The sequence below is a fragment of the Homarus americanus genome, unplaced genomic scaffold, assembly GCF_018991925.1.
Source record: "Homarus americanus isolate GMGI-L3 unplaced genomic scaffold, GMGI_Hamer_2.0 scaffold48016, whole genome shotgun sequence".
Classification (NCBI taxonomy): Eukaryota; Metazoa; Arthropoda; class Malacostraca; order Decapoda; family Nephropidae; genus Homarus; species Homarus americanus.
The window spans coordinates 63,144-79,286 of record NW_024755055.1 but is presented as its reverse complement, the minus strand read 5'-3'; the positions used below and the strand labels follow the sequence as shown (position 1 = coordinate 79,286).

Sequence of the window (16,143 nt, the reverse complement as noted above, 5' to 3'; positions counted from 1 at the left end):
ACAAAACATTTTGTTTACTCTTAATGAGAATTTTTATCCAGTACAATACATCACTTCATACCTTTGTTATTTTATGTGATTGCAATATGAGACTTATTCCATTATAAAGTATACATATTTAGCAAACAGTTGTTATAGAAAAAAAGTTGTGAAAAATTTAATATTTTGCAAGGTAATAGCAGTGTAAATTTTGCGTTCTGGTGAGTATGCTCAGGCCGAGTACAGATTATTTATTTTACCCCTCTGGGTACAAAAGATAATTGTAAATATTGAGTCATGGCAGTAGAACTGCTTGTTGAAGGGCCAGACCAACTATCACTTGTGCTAGAAGGGCCAGAGACACTGGGAGAAGCATCAGAAAGCACCACATGGTGCAATCTCCTTTCACTTTATATGTTTTCCTGACCCTCCACCCTCACTAGCAATATGAGACATGGTTCAAAACTCTCACAACACTGTTATGAATAAATTAAATCACTGTGATGCATGAGAAATCAGCACAAGCTGCAAGAAAATGTGTGGGAAATGTGGGTCAAGGTGATATCCTGGGTCCTTTAAACTCAAAAGGGAGACTGGTGTGATAACCTTGGAGTGCACTTTACATAGTTGCCAGATCATGCTGACTTTGCCAAATGTGAGCCTTGCGTATGAAAAGCCTTAGGCGATTATACCATACGCAATTTTGTGAATGAAAACCCCAAGGGTATTATGTTCCTAGATTCTAATGAAATTTTTTTATGAAGGAATGGGAAGAAACTTTAATGAATAATACCTTCTTGAGCTTTAGCTTCTAGAAGGATGACCAATCCTTGCTATTAAGAAGGAACCTGGCTTTTAGTCAATTGGTCCAATTTTCAGTTTGGGAAACCTTAAAAGAGTTTTATAATCTCATCTAGGAATGAGAGACTAAACATAAAGTTGAAAAACATTTATTTCTTGGCCTGGAGGAATATGGATGGTGCTCATCATTCTCTTTGACCAATGAAACAGTTGGTGATAATTAGGTTTACAGATTAGTTTCTTTAACAGCCTTATTTCAGAATCATAGTTCAAAGTGCGGAGTTTCCAAAGCTGTTAGACTAACTGGCATGTTTTCCCCTGGGTTGATAACATGCAGGGCTGTCTTCCCTGGGATGATAACATGCAGGGCTGTGTTCCCAGGGTTGATAACATGAGGGGCTGTCTTCCCTGGGTTCATAACATGCAGGGCTGTGTTCCTAGGTTGATAACATGCAGGACTGTGTTCCCAGGGTTGATAACATGAGGGGCTGTCTTCCCTGGGTGCATAACATCAAGGGCTTTGTAAAATTCAGGGCGTGTTTAAGATGCATGACCCCGAGGCTCATTCTGCCTTTGACCCACGTGGTGTTGGTGTGTATGATTAGGAAGGTTTTTGCACCTTATTGTACGTTGTACAATTACCACCTCTTGTAGGGTGCTTATTACATTAACACTTGGAGGTAATTTTAGTGCCTCCTCTCTTTAACTAGATGACTTCAGCTAAACAAGTCACCTTTGGCTGTTCTGAGGTTATAAATGGTAGTTTGATTCAATAGAAGTCATTTTATAGCTCTAGCAAGGCATCTCTGATACACATCTCCTCGTGGTGGTTATCTTGTGAAGTATCAGCTGAACTAAATTGGCCAAAAACATTGGACGGGAAAAGTGTTAACAACCATTGTGATGTCCAACTCCTATACCTTCAACCATCAATGGCATTCTTTGCTTACAATTATTTTCTTTGTAAGCTGCAACGATAATATCGGTGTCAAGTTTCTGCCCGGTTTGAATTCGTTTGCTTGGTGGTGGCCATACACCAGTTGGTTATAAAATGGAATTTCTTACTCATTCCCTCATTTTTCCATTCTTTCAATTCTCTTAATATGTAAATATACTAGTTGTTTAAATTAATATTATATTTGTACTTTACCAGGAGACATTTTACCCATAGTGAAATACTGTAATATACCACATCACTTCACTCTGAACTTGTTGTAGTGCTTCATCAGTAAGGACAGTAGATCAAGTATAGATACTGCATTACTGTGTCCAGGGTTTGTGTTGATACATCACCAGTAAAGACAGTAATCATTCATGGAGATATAACACGCACCCCAACCACTTCAGTGAGATCTTGTCTTGGTATTTTATCTGCGAAGACATTCTTTGTACCGCAGGCACACACACCCAATCACTTCAGTCAAAAGTTATCTTGGTTCTCTCTCAGGAAGAACATTTTATCAACCAAGGAAATAAAAAACACTACTCAGAAAATCAGCCTTGCATTTTTTCTTTAATCTCTTGTTTAAACCATGTACAGTATAGTATACCCATCAATATGGGATTAGTAAAGATACTGTACTTACATCCTCATCTTTTAAATGGATGGTTAGGAGAAACAATGCATAATTAATAATATGGGGCTAGATTCAAGGATGGAGCTTTGCTGTAGAATTAGTCATATTCAAAATTTATTTGAAGCATTTCACTTGGCCAATAAAGAGTTTGTGATACTGAGATGATCCACAGTAACCAACTTATTTTTAACTTGGTTAAACCTTCCACACATCTACACTTTTTCATATCTTTACATTATTTTGTACGTATTTGAAAATAAGGTCGTGTTTCTTATTTCTTACTGTGCAGCTCATTATTATGGTAATTAAACTGTCATGAAGTTTACAATTTAGTAAGTGTTTTGTATATCTATCTATATGCGTTATATTCATAATTGTGAGCAATTTTCAAATAACACTTAGTAAGATATACAGAATAGTGTATTAGCTGAACAGTAATGAGTGTGATTAATAATAATTGGGATTCTGGTTCATTTCAGTTCTAAGTAATGACTCAAGTATAGAGGAGACCTGCATGACACCACAAACTAATGGGCAGCAACTGGAGAAGCAGAAGAGCATTGAGGAGGTGCCTTTGAAGCTTCAAGACCAACCCCTACCACAGCTTCAGGAGCCTGAGTCAACACCCACCCAGCCACAACCACCGGCACTCATACCTCAACCGCAGCCTTGTCTCATCACTCCTAACCTCACCTTAGAGGAAGAGGCTCAGCAGAAACTTGGTGTGTAGTGTATGCTTGTGCTGCCCTTTTTTTTTTTTTTAAAGGGATGTTGATTTTTTGTTGTCCTGCATCCATTGTTAGAAATGAATGGGAGAAGACGTTACTTTAGAGCTAACAGATTAAGTGTATTGAAGATTCCAAATTAATGCTTTCATTAGTAACACACATATAAGACAAACACACAGTGTAACCAAAGTCAGTGTTCATTAATAAGTTAGTTGTTACTGGGGATAGTAACCTAACCAAATCTTCACTAGTAATGACCAAATTAATGTATCACCATCAGACTCGTCGCTCTTAATTCACTTGTTCCTACCAAGCATTTGCATTATTTTTTTTTTATAATTTGAAAATGTTGAAATACAACATTGTACAGTACTCACATCCTTGAGATAGTTCCAGCCACAACACCAAGCAAAGTTGTCAGGGGTGATGTGAGCTCATAACATTTTCACATCCAGGTGTCATACCTTCTTCTATAGCATAAAGATGATGTTCCACAGTAGTTGGTGATGGTGTAACAGATAACAAATTGTCTTTATTTAAATTAATAGGTTATGTGCAGTGAGGGAGTGGGATGATTAAGTGAAATCCCTCATAATGGAATTAAGTCTTAAACAGTCCATGATATTTTGAACCCCATGTATGAGGGCTGGTACAAATGTTGCCTTTTATTTTTATCTGGCCATTTATGTGCAATACAACATGGTAGTGTATTCTGACACTAAAAACCTTTACCATTGCTTTGTTAATTGCACATTGCTTCTTTCTCATCACATCTTCAAAAAGTTGTTCATACAATGAATCCAAAGTAGGCCAGAAAAGGCAGTGAATATCTACAGTATAGACCTTATTTATGTCTTCTGCATGTAGTAGTTCAGTCACTACTCCTCTTCTAAAGAGGTACCGTATTTTACGGCATATAAGTTGCGGTGTTCTGTTGGCTAATGAACCCCCCAGTTGCTATCTATAGTCAGCTTAATTCTACCTAGACCAACTCTAGAATTAGGAAGGAGTTATTGTTTGCATAATCATATTATTGTTACTCTTAATTAATTAAAAAAAATATTGTAAATATAAAAGGTGGATATATAACAACTGATGATGATAACCTGAGACATTTAGCGTCCATACGGAACCCAACTCTTCAGAGTTAAGTAATACCGGTAATCGCTTTTGAACTCCTACAAGCATTACTCTCTGTTAATGTTGTACCTGAAACATTTATCTTATTATTCCTATTAGGAAACATCCTTTAACTTTTGAAAGAAACTTAAAATTATGATGCTAACGGTTAATAACGCAGCCAGCCATCACTATGTGTTCGTAGGGTTTCACTTCGCTTGCAGGAAAGATTTGTACAGTATTCAGTTGTCATTTTGTGTTTTTGGAGTGCTTAGTATGGACATTGTAATACAATGAGTAACAATCATAACAATATTAGCTGAGTGAGTACTAACACTCTGAATTTGTCTTTACCTTCATTTTAAGAAAACAATGGCTACGGGAGAAAAATACACTCAAAAGATTTTTTTCCTAAATATTCCCTGCTGAAATATGAATGTGCCTTATATGTCATAAGAATGATGCATCATGTGCCAAAGTGAAACCATAAGGCAAACATCTTTTTTACTCGTATGGCAAAGAGTAAGAGTATTTCAGTGGGATATTTCTTAAAATAAAAAAAATCATTTGCACTTCCTTGCTGACCCTCGTACAGTACATATGTGTATTTACATAATTTTCCCTTTTTACCCACTGTTTAACGTTAAAATTTCAATGTGTCTGTTTTCTTTCCAGTAGTCATCATGACAGCTTCACATAATATGATCAACATTTTTCACATATATAAGCATGCTAACTTTTTCACTCTTACAGTGCAGGGCCAGAGCTGACCAAGTCTTCAGCCCTCATGTTCCTCACACCCACTAATGTTTTATGATACAGGTAAACCTCGAGATACGATGGGGTTTGGTTCCTGAAAATACCCATCGCTAGGTGAATTAAAACCGTAAATAGGGAGCATTTTAACGGGGTTCAATGGGATGCATTCTCAGCCAGTCCCCAAACACACGTGTATCACTGACAAAACAATGTCAAGCTTCACCTCTGAGTCTTGGATGCCTTGGGCTTCCCTGACATTTTCAAAGTTACACTGCTCACCTCAGTCACAAAAACAGAGTGAACGATGATAACAAAAACAATGATAGCGGCCGACACTGCTCACATTTTCAAAGCAACAGTCGATGCACTTTACAGTCACAAAAATACAGAAGATATCACTTCACAGTCACCATAACACAGTTTAATCTAAATGTTAGTGCTGTCCTCTCACCGATGATAAGTACAATATATGATGCTGGCCGATAATCGTGGAGCCAGGGATGGCGTGTTTATGATTGACAAAGGACCAAACACGGCTGTACTGTGTAGGTTGGCCATGTAGTGTCGTGTGGGTAGGCTTACAAGTGAAGGTAGAGATGCATCATGCATGGGGTTAAATATTGTTTCCTTATAAAATGTCACTGGTTTGACGTAGAGAAATATAATATGTATCACTGGAATCCTTGCAAGACAGCTATTAATTTGCGTACTGGATATGAGGCGCTCCGCATTAGAAGGGGGTGAAGCGCCAAATTAAAAAAGTGGAGAAAAACGCTTTTAAAGTTTTTCGAAGTTCAAGCAACCATAACTTTTTATTTTTTTAAGCTGGAGGGTTAATTTTTTGTTTATCGTGCAGCTCAATCCCTCTCTTAGTGAACTGTGAAAACTGAAAGTTAGTACAGGTAAGTTGCGTTTGATTTAGGCGTTTTTGGAATAACGCGATTCTTCAATTAATACCAAAAGCTAATTTATGCTCACCTGTTTTTGAAATAACGCGCTCAAGACAGTTTAAATTTGCCTCGCTTATTCGCCCGGTCGTCTGGCAGTGGAGTCACGTGTGATGCCTGGTGAGATGCTTGTAAGTTATTACTATAAAGTCGCAGTCATATCAACATAAATGATTTTAATATTATTAATAATAATAATAATTATTATAATAATGTAATAATAAAGATTATTACAGGTTGTACCTCTGTGGTCCGGAACGATTTTAGTTTGTCCAATAGGTAGATAGGCAGCTTTTTTTTTTTTTTTTTTTACTTATCTGAATTATTATTACAGGAGTATTAAATTTTTGCCCCTCAGGCCCCAATGTGGGTCAGTGACCTATGCCCGGGTGGGCTAATCCCCTTAAAAAACAAAAAAAATAAAACAAAGCCGCGGGAAATTAAGGTTTGTTTACATCCGGCAGTTCGGCTGCTCTCTCTCTCTCTCTCTCTGCTTGTCTATACAGAGTACAACATTTAACCCTTCAATATATATATGAGCAGTAAATAAGTGTTGCTTTCATATTCTTATGTAGAGTAATGACGATATGTTTTCACATGTGCACACTTACATACGCGCAGTCTCACTTTTTTTTAACCATTAATAGTTAGCTACTTATATTGTTCCATTTATTAACATTAAATAACATTACAGGTACTTCAAACAGCCATATTAATTTTTTTACATTAATTTTACTACAGCTAAAAATCAGGGTCTTATTTTCTTCAGTTTTATATGTAGAACCAATCAGTCGCTGGTTTCGTAAGCTTTAACATAAACAATGCCGGCAGCCGTCTCGTCTCCTCTAATATTCGACGTATTATTAATAAATTGTATTGTTAATTTTGCACACACAACATTAATTCAATAAAAACAAATTCAGAAACATTAATTAAAATATATATGAACAGTAAATAAGTGTTGCTTTCATATTCTTATGTAAAGTAATGATGATATGTTTTCATTGCTTTCATATTCTTATGTAAAATAATAATGACCTATGTTTTCACGTGTCTTTATGCGCACCACATATCACGATCTCTCTTTTTCTTTTACCATGCTTCCTTCAATTGTTCCATTTATTAACATTAAATAACATTACTTAAAAACAACCATATTAATTTTATACAGCTACAACCAAGGTCTTATTTTCTTCAGTTTTTATATGTAGAACCAGTCAGTCACTGGCTTTGTAATCAACAAAAACAATGCTGTGTTATTTCCTCGTGTGTTTTAATATTCTACGTATTATTAATGAATTGCATTGCTCATTTTGCACACATAAACATTAATTCAATAATAAAGACATTCAGTAATAAACAATAATGAATATTTTGTACAGAAGAGAAATGACGCTGTTTACACGATTATGCACGTCGTTTGCACGTTGGCGGGCTGTTCAAACCCGTCGAAATTCAAGTTTCCGCCTTCAAAATTTTTATTTAGTTACTTTTTTTGTGTGTTCCAATAAAATATGTTAAGAATTAAAAACTCGTGAAATTTGAGAAGCTACTATACGACATTTAACCCTTCAATATGTCTTCAAAGAGACCATGATGCAGAGAAAGTGGTGCTAGTGCTTCCAAGCATAAGCACAAGTCACTATCTATCCAGGAAAAGGGTGAATTTCCATGGTCCGGCACCGGTCAGGTCCCGAGGTTGCCAGACTAGAGAGGTACAACCTGTACTACTAATGATGAAGATACGATGATAATGAAGTATTCTGTACAACAACTGTGACGACGTCCAGCAAGCTTCCTATACAGGTATATTGCTTTCTCAGTTCACACCAGCCCTACTTTTTCTCTCATGTCATTTGCATTTTTTATGGGGATGAGCCCACCCGGACACAGGTCACTGACCCACATCGGGGCCTGGGGGGCGAAAATGTAATAATAATAATAATAATAATAATAATAATAATAATAATAATAATAATAATAATAATAATAATAATAGTCATAATAATTCATAATAAATAAAATTTATGATAAAACAAACAAAAATTAAATAATAAAATAATGATGACAATAATAAAGTAACTGTAATAATAATAATATTAATAATAAAGAACTATAAATACAAAAATGAAAAAAAAAGATCAAAAGTGAGAAACAATATATGTATGTTGTGTTGTCAATGGTAAGAGAAACAATTGAGACCCTGCAATTGCGTGTAAATGAAGCAGAAAGTCAGATCAGCAACCTGGGACTTGGTCACAATTTTCGTGATGCCATATGGCAGCAGGGTCTACCATTAGACAACACATTATGCTTCCAATATCTTCCCAGGCGGTAGTACCTCCCTGTTTGGTAGCTGCCTACTACCTACTACCTTGTGTGTTTATCACGTACCTTTTTAGTGTTAAACGTTGTTTTTCCCATTGAGCATGTCTGTAAAATGCCCATCTGCCTTCTATGGGGCGCCTAAAGCTAAAAAGACACCAAAAACAATCTCAATGGACTTGAAATTAAGTGTGATCACCCGCCTTCAGAGAGGAGAGCGAGTGTCAGAGGTTGGCCGCGTGCTTGGTTTAAGTGAGAGCACTGTTCGTAACCTGTGTGGTATATGATGGTTCCCCTAACCTGTACCATTTACGTGTATTCTTATGGGAAAATTAAGTTTAATTTACGCGTTTTTTTAATTTACCCTTAAGCCCCTGGTGATGTTCCAGAACGCGCACCTATTCCCACCACTGTTTAAATGCCCAGCGTGGGTTATTAGGTTCTAGTGTGACTATTTGCTTCTCACACCACACGCTCAGCCACAGGGAAGCTTCCTGATCATAATTACCTACTTTTGTTTGTTTCATTTTCATTGTTTGTCCATTTATCATGTTGTATCAAAGTAATCATGCTAAAAGTAGTGGAGTTGTATTGTAGGGTAGTATTACTGTAAAACAATGCTGTGATTATGTTATAAATGTATTTATTTGTGGAATTATTATTATTTTATGCATTACTTGCTTTACCAAACACAAAGACAGCCAGGCAGACTGGCGACCGACTGGTGAGTGTTGCCAAGCACTTTTTGTGATAAATTATGCAAATAAAATATTCTAAATAAATTATTTATAGCAAATAAGTATTAAGATCAGTAAATATATGCATTATTAGCCACCTTGGACACAAAGGCGAGCTAAAAATAGCTTATAAGTGCGTAGGGACCACGAGCGTCACCTGTCAAACCAATATTTTCTCCTTATCTCCCCCCCCCCCCCTCCGCGCAGTCAGGAAAGTTTCTAGAGGGTCAATATATAGTTGTTCTTACTTAATTTTTCTTGTTTTATCATTTTAAAAGGTTAAAAATTATTTTTGGAAAAGTTGATTTTCCTCGATTTACCCCTGGGTGGGGGGTACTGCCACCAGCACCCTTACCCGGGCTTAAGGGTTAAGCGGTGGTTTTCAACATCATAACCCCCGTGTAAAATGAGAGGTGGGTGTACTGTGAATAGTTATTATTTTATTGTGAGTTGAATGAGAATAACTACCCATCATGTACAGTTGTTTGATCTTCAAACAAACAATAATTGCGTTTTTTGCAAATTTTTTTTTTATAATTGTGGGCTAATACTGTAAAACAAGTTAATGATCATCAAAAACAGCACTTGTTTTTAACCCCCCCCCCAATAAACCCCCCAAAATGAAATAATAATTATTTAAAGTTTTTATACATTTGATGCCTGAAAAATGCCGTTATTAGCGAAAACGTTATTTGTGTGACATTAAAATACATGTAAAAAGGGTTTATTGTTGCCACAGCCCCAAGAATTTCACCCTGTTTTTCTCCTTTGAAGCCCTCCTAACATTTTTTGTTAGCTGAAATAAAAAGAATTGTTATTCAATCATCAAAATAAAGAATTTAAGTACTATAACACTTACCCTGGGGGCGTTTTTGAGGTGCTTGGTGTGATGATTGCTCCGAGGCTGGGGCATGGAGGCTACTGCGTCGAACCTCCGCCCACTTCCCTGGCCCCATCTCTGGCCTCTCACATTTGGTTCACCCACTTCCGCTAATACTTCATCAAACCCCGCAAAGTCAAAATCTTCAGGCATTTCCCCAATGTCATCAATGTCTTCATCGACTTCAACTTCTCTCTGTTGGTCTTCCTCGGCTGGCCGGCGTTGTGAAAGAAAGTGAGTGATGAGTGACTGCTGCCGGGCATTCACTCCCTCGTTGTACTGCTTCTGGGATTTTCTTGAAATAGATTTTACAAATCCAATCATTTGCTCCCTTTCACCTGATTCACTTGGATCATCTCTTGAAGGCTGGTACAGACACCCAATAAGAGTGACAGCTCCTGTGTCGTCACTTTCCTCTGCTAGGTCTCCCCTGCATCACTCGCTGCATCACCACTATAGGGGGGGGGGAGGGGAGGAGCAGCTCAGAAATAGGTATAATGAACTATCTAGGATTGTTAAGAAAAATGTAAGGAAAGCAAAGAGAGACTATGAAATCAAAATACCAAGTGAATCCAAGGCGAATCCCAAGGGATTTTTCCAGGTATATAGAACAAAAGTCAAAGACAAAGTTGGGCCTTTAAAGTCAGGGAGGGGAGAAGTGAAGAAATAAGCAAAGCATTGAACAACTACTTCTTATCAGTTTTCACAGAAGAAATTCGCGAGGAAATTCCAGAGGTGGAACTGATATTTAGGGGAAAGGAAGAAGAGAAATTAAAGAATATCACTATCAGAAAAGAGGATGTTCTTAAGAGGATAAATAAACTAAAGAAGACAAAATCCCCAAGGCCGGACAAAATTTTTCCTCGAGTCTTGAAAGAGTGTAGGGAACAGATTAGCGGACCCCTCGTAAATTTATTTACAAAATCATTAGACACCGGAGTTGTGCCATACTTATGGAAACAGGCAAATGTAGTACAGTACCCATATTCAAAAAGGGAAACAGAGCATCAGCGTCAAATTACCGGCCGATCAGTTTGACGTCAGTAGTGGGGAAATTTTTTGAATCAATTATAGCAGATAGCATCCGATCACAACTAGAGAAAAGCAAATTAATCTACGACTCTCAACATGGGTTTACAAAGGGAAAATCTTGTCTAACAAATCTGCTGACGTTTTTTAGGAAAGTCTTCGAGGTAGTAGATAATGACGAAAATTACCATGTTATTTACTTAGACTTTAGCAAAGCATTTGACATTACCGCATCAGAGGCTTCTGAGAAAAATTAAGGCTCATGGTATTGAGGGGAAGTTTTAAATTGGATAAAATCATGGCTCACCGATAGAACGCAGAGGGTCAGCGTAGATGGTGTTAAATCTGAGTGGGGCCGTGTAACCAGTGGGGTTCCCCAGGGGTCAGTACTGGGCCCACTCTTGTTCATAATCTACATAAACGATCTAGATACTGGGATCAGCAGTGACATAAGCAAGTTTGCGGATGACACCAAAATAGGGCGGCAGATTAATTCAGGGCAGGATGCAAATGCATTACAGGAGGATCTAAATAAACTGCAGGGGTGGTCTGAAAAATGGCAAATGAAATTCAACACCAGCAAGTGCAGCGTACTTAATATTGGAAGAACAAATACTGATAATGTATACAGCCTTAACAACATCAACCTAGAGAAGTCAACTTGTGAAAGAGACCTAGGGGTACTTGTAAGCCCGGACCTACGGCCTAGAAAACATTGCGTTAATGTTCGAAATAAGGCAAACAGAGTATTGGGTTTCATATCTAGAAGTGTAAGTAACAAGAGTGCAGAGGTCTTATTGCAACTATATCTTGCGCTAGTCAGGCCGCACCTCGATTATGCTGTTCAGTTCTGGTGCCCTTATTATAGAATGAATATCAATTCACTAGAGTCGGTGCAGCGAAGAATGGCAAAAATGATTCCGGGACTTAGAAACCTTCCATATCAGGATAGGTTAAAGAAACTTAACTTGCATTCCCTAGAAAGACGAAGAGTGCGGGGAGATATGATAGAAGTATTTAAGTGGGTGAAAGGAATCAATAAAGGGGATAAAGATAAAGTTCTTATAATATCTGAGCAGGATAAGACTCGGGGCAACGGATTTAAGTTGCATAAGTTTAGGTTTAGGAGGGAGATAGTACGAAACTGGTTCACAAATAGGGTGGTGGACGAGTGGAACAAGCTTAGCAACTTTGTAGTAAGTGCTGGAACTCTGGAAAGTTTCAAAAGGAAGCTAGATAGATTCATGGATGATAGAGAGTGGTAGTAACTCTCGACAAGAGCTGCCATGCACAGGCCAACCGGCCTATTGCAAACTCCTTATTTTCTTATGTTTTTATCACCACCTTCTTCATCCTTCAGGAGGTCCTCGATGTCATTTGTGTTACCTTCTTGCATCAGTTCTTCTAAATCTTCCAGAGTCACTTCTTGAAATCCTGGGGCTGGGATACTGCGGACTGTTTCCAACACTTGGTTAATTAACTCAGCTGGCTGTTGTCTCTTTGTCTCGGCAGACTTGAGTTGTGGCAAGACTGCCGTCTAGGCATGCTTAACGGTTGCTTTTGTAGGATTTCCCGAGTAGGCACGCTTCTTGTGACTTTGTCTCTTAGCTTTGGGGTGTTTTTTCTCATTCACTTTAAAAGTTCTCGGGCATTCAGGCGGCAAATCACTCCCTCCCCTAGCCCCCACAGGCAAAAACGCAGAAGCCATTATTGACTACTGACCCTAGCAACCACTGGTTATAGAGGCAAAAATCGCACACGTGGGCGCAGCACTGTATTCCATTGAGCGTGTGTGAGAGTGAGGAGGAGCAGACAACTAAGTCATCAACATGACGGCAAACAAACGCTATCTTTGATGCGCTTGGACGCTTCCCGCGAAATCTCCGTTATTCAAGAGAATCCACACGTAATATCGAAAATGGGTATGTATTGTAACTTACTGTTATTGTGGAAGTCGTTATTGGCGAGAGCCTACTGTATATACTGTAATATATATATATATATATATATATATATATATATATATATATATATATATATATATATATATATATATATATATATATATATATATATATATATATATATATATATATATATATATATATACAAGTAGTAGCGCTTAACGTCAATAAAACCCACAGGGTACCGTGTTAAGTGAAAACCGCGCTAAGTGAACAACAGAACATATGGGATTAATTCCAATAGAAACTGGCCCGACCCCCAAACTCCACTTTTTGACGACACATAACTATGTTGTAGTAAAAATTCTATCTTAACTTTATGATGGTATGAAAAAACAAGTAATATAGAAGAGGTTAGGTTAGGAAAAATAAAGGTTAAGTTAGGAAAACTAAAAATTATGTTGAACACTTACGTTGGTAGAAGAGATGGGTCGGCGTACGGGGATGGAGGCTGGTTCCGAGGCAGAGGGCAGGCTACTGCCCTCAGGTGAGTCACCATCACTGTCACCCACACTTGTTATGGCCTCCCTGACAAATCCCTCAAAGTCATCTTCACTGTCTCTACCTCTGTCACTATCACTGGCTTGGGCTGGCTGTGGTGGGTTGCGGGCGAAGAACTCGGTTATGCTTTTTTGACGGCTGGTGTTTATGTTGTCTTGATACACCGTGATGTACGGCTCCATAGCCTGCACCAGCCGGGTATGGAAGACTTCATAGCGGTCATCGTCATTGTTGCGGGAAAGGAAGGACTTCATTTTCTCTGCATACTTCATGGCACCCTTAATATCACTATGAGTTAAACTGTGTTCTTCGGAGAATGACGCACCTTCTTCTTCCTCTTCACTGACGTGATCTTCTTCCAACATCTCGTCGGCAGTCACTTCAGGATCTCTGATCACCTCCAGGATGTCTTCGTTGGTGGTCTCGGAGAAGCCTGCAGCTGTAATATTGAGCGCAGCTTCTCTGGCAAGGTCCACTGCTACTGCAACAGTCTGAACCTCACCAGTCACAGGTTCACTCCTCCTCTCACCTGGTATGCCATGCAACACATGTCTCCATGCGTGACGAATCGTAGCAATAGACAGCTGATCCCATGCCTCCACCAAGAAGTCTACAGCTTGTTTGACGTTAAACTTCTTCCAAAATTGTTTGACGAGAACTTCTTGAGTCGCCACCTCTTGTTCCTTGTCCTTGTCGCTTTTACTCTCGCTGTCGGTGTCACCCAGCTTACGCAACTCATCCTTGGTATTGGTAGAGTCGTTCAGGAGCTTGAACTTCTTTGCCGAGTACGCAGCTTTCACATTGCAGATCAACTCCTGGTCCATGGGCTGGATTAATGACGGAGTGTTGGGAGGAAGGAAGACCACTTTTACGTTGGGGTGACGATCCATAAGTAGGGGCGAGTGTCCAGGTGCGTTGTCAAGGAGCAACAAAATGTTGAATGGAACATTCTGTTGCTCGCATAATTTCTTCACGTCAGGAACAAAACAGTCGTCAAACCAGAAGAGGGACAGAGAAGAGGACATCCACGCCTTACGTGCAGTTAGCCAGTGGACATTAAGCTTGTTCATGTCCATTGTAGGCATGCGGGCTGTGTGAATCACCGATAACTTTGGTTTACAGGTACCGGAGGCATTGGTGGTAAACAGGACGGTGATGCGTTCCTTCTGCATCTTCCGGCCCCGAATCTTGCTGGCATTCTTTACAACAAAGGTATTGGACGGTAGCTTTTTCCAGAAAAGACCAGATTCGTCCATGTTAAACACCTGGTCGTCGGTGTACTGTCCGTCCTCCATAATCTCACGTAAGAACGGAGGAAAATCTCTAGCCGCCACACGGTCAGCACTCGCTTCCTCACCACCAATGTTGATGTTGGTGATCTTGTTCCTCTTCTTAAACCTATGCAGCCAACCAGAGGAAGCATTGAAGGGTTTGGGCTCTGCAATTTCCAGCTTACGTGACACTGCTGCGTATAGCTCACGTGCGTACTCCTGCACTGAGCGCGTGTCCACCGCCATGTTGCGTCGCGCCTGACGAATCAAATAACTCACCAGCACAGTTTCCACTTTTGCCAGCACCCTGTTCTGGCAATACCTGATCATTGAAGCACCTGCAGACTTTGTGATTTTCATGTGCTCTTTGATCTTGGCTGCATCCTTCTTGATAGTGCAAATCGTAGATTCGTTGACGCCATGCTGGCGCGCGAGATCAACTTGCCGTGTTCCTTTCTCCAAATCTTGAATGATCTGGTACTTCACTTCGTAGCTTAGACCACGGCGTGTCTTCTTGGGCTAAGGGTGGCTGGGTCCAGGTAAGGAAAGGTCTCTCTCTGGTGGCGGTGGTGGTCCGGTGGAAGCCATTTTACAGAACAATGGGTTCACGTATACACGGAGCGGCCTGGAGGGATGAAACTGCCGCGGCTAGGTCAAGCGTCGTCTTTCCTCCCTCCCTCCCTTCCCCGGGTGGTCACGTCATAATACTTTAAGCCAATTACAGCTAGCAGCAAAGGGGGGTAGGGATGCATGGCCAATCACAGTCCGATACGTCATATGACGTCAGTGATAACGCAACAAAGACACACACTGCGCAACCTTACCGCTCAGGTTGCCCAAGCGGAGGGAGGAGGCGGGAGCAGGCGGGTGGGGCGAATCTGAAAATAGCGTCTCGAGCCGGACACTCACCGCGTATACGTGGAAAAAACCCGCGTTAAGTGAAAGTTCGGCTCTGGCGAGGCACCGCGTATACGGTAAAACGCGCTAAGCGAAACCGCGTTAAGCGGGGTAATACTGTGTGCGTGCGTGCGTGCTCACTTCCGTTTATGTTTATCATCTCTCCTTTACTAAAACATCTTTCATACAATTTTCACAATAGCAATTGCTCACAGTGATGACATGATATTTTAGAAATCTTTTGGAGTGATGAGGTTGTCGGATCCAGAATCGGTAGTCACTGAAGGCACTTCATCTTGTAGCAGAATTTAATTTGGATAGAATTGACAGTGCCTCCTTTTCAGTCAAGCTTAAATGCAGTCACACACACAGTGATACTCTTCATTCAGGTTTCAAATTTTGCTGTGGTGTGGAATTAAAGCTTAATTTTTTTATATACAAACGGTACTTTTCATGCACCTTCTTTGAAAGAGGAAAACTAACTACTGTAATAAAAAGATACTTTTATATACATTTAAACACCTCCAATACTAACTACTGGGCTCTACCTTCATTGGATCAAGATAGTGTTTTTTTTTCTCAAAAATTCTGGTGAAAAATTTGGGTAGTACAGTACAAAAAAGTAAACC

At 39.4% G+C, this 16,143-nt stretch overlaps 1 protein-coding gene across 1 annotated transcript in view; it reads left to right on the top strand.

Moving 5' to 3' along the window:
• Positions 1-16,143, top strand: part of LOC121856188 (SRSF protein kinase 3-like) — a 137,345-nt gene that overhangs the window by 111,562 nt on the left and 9,640 nt on the right. The window contains exon 8 of the mRNA XM_042351532.1: positions 2,837-3,079. Coding sequence (XP_042207466.1) covers positions 2,837-3,079 — 243 coding nt within the window. The remainder of the gene's footprint in view (positions 1-2,836; positions 3,080-16,143) is intronic.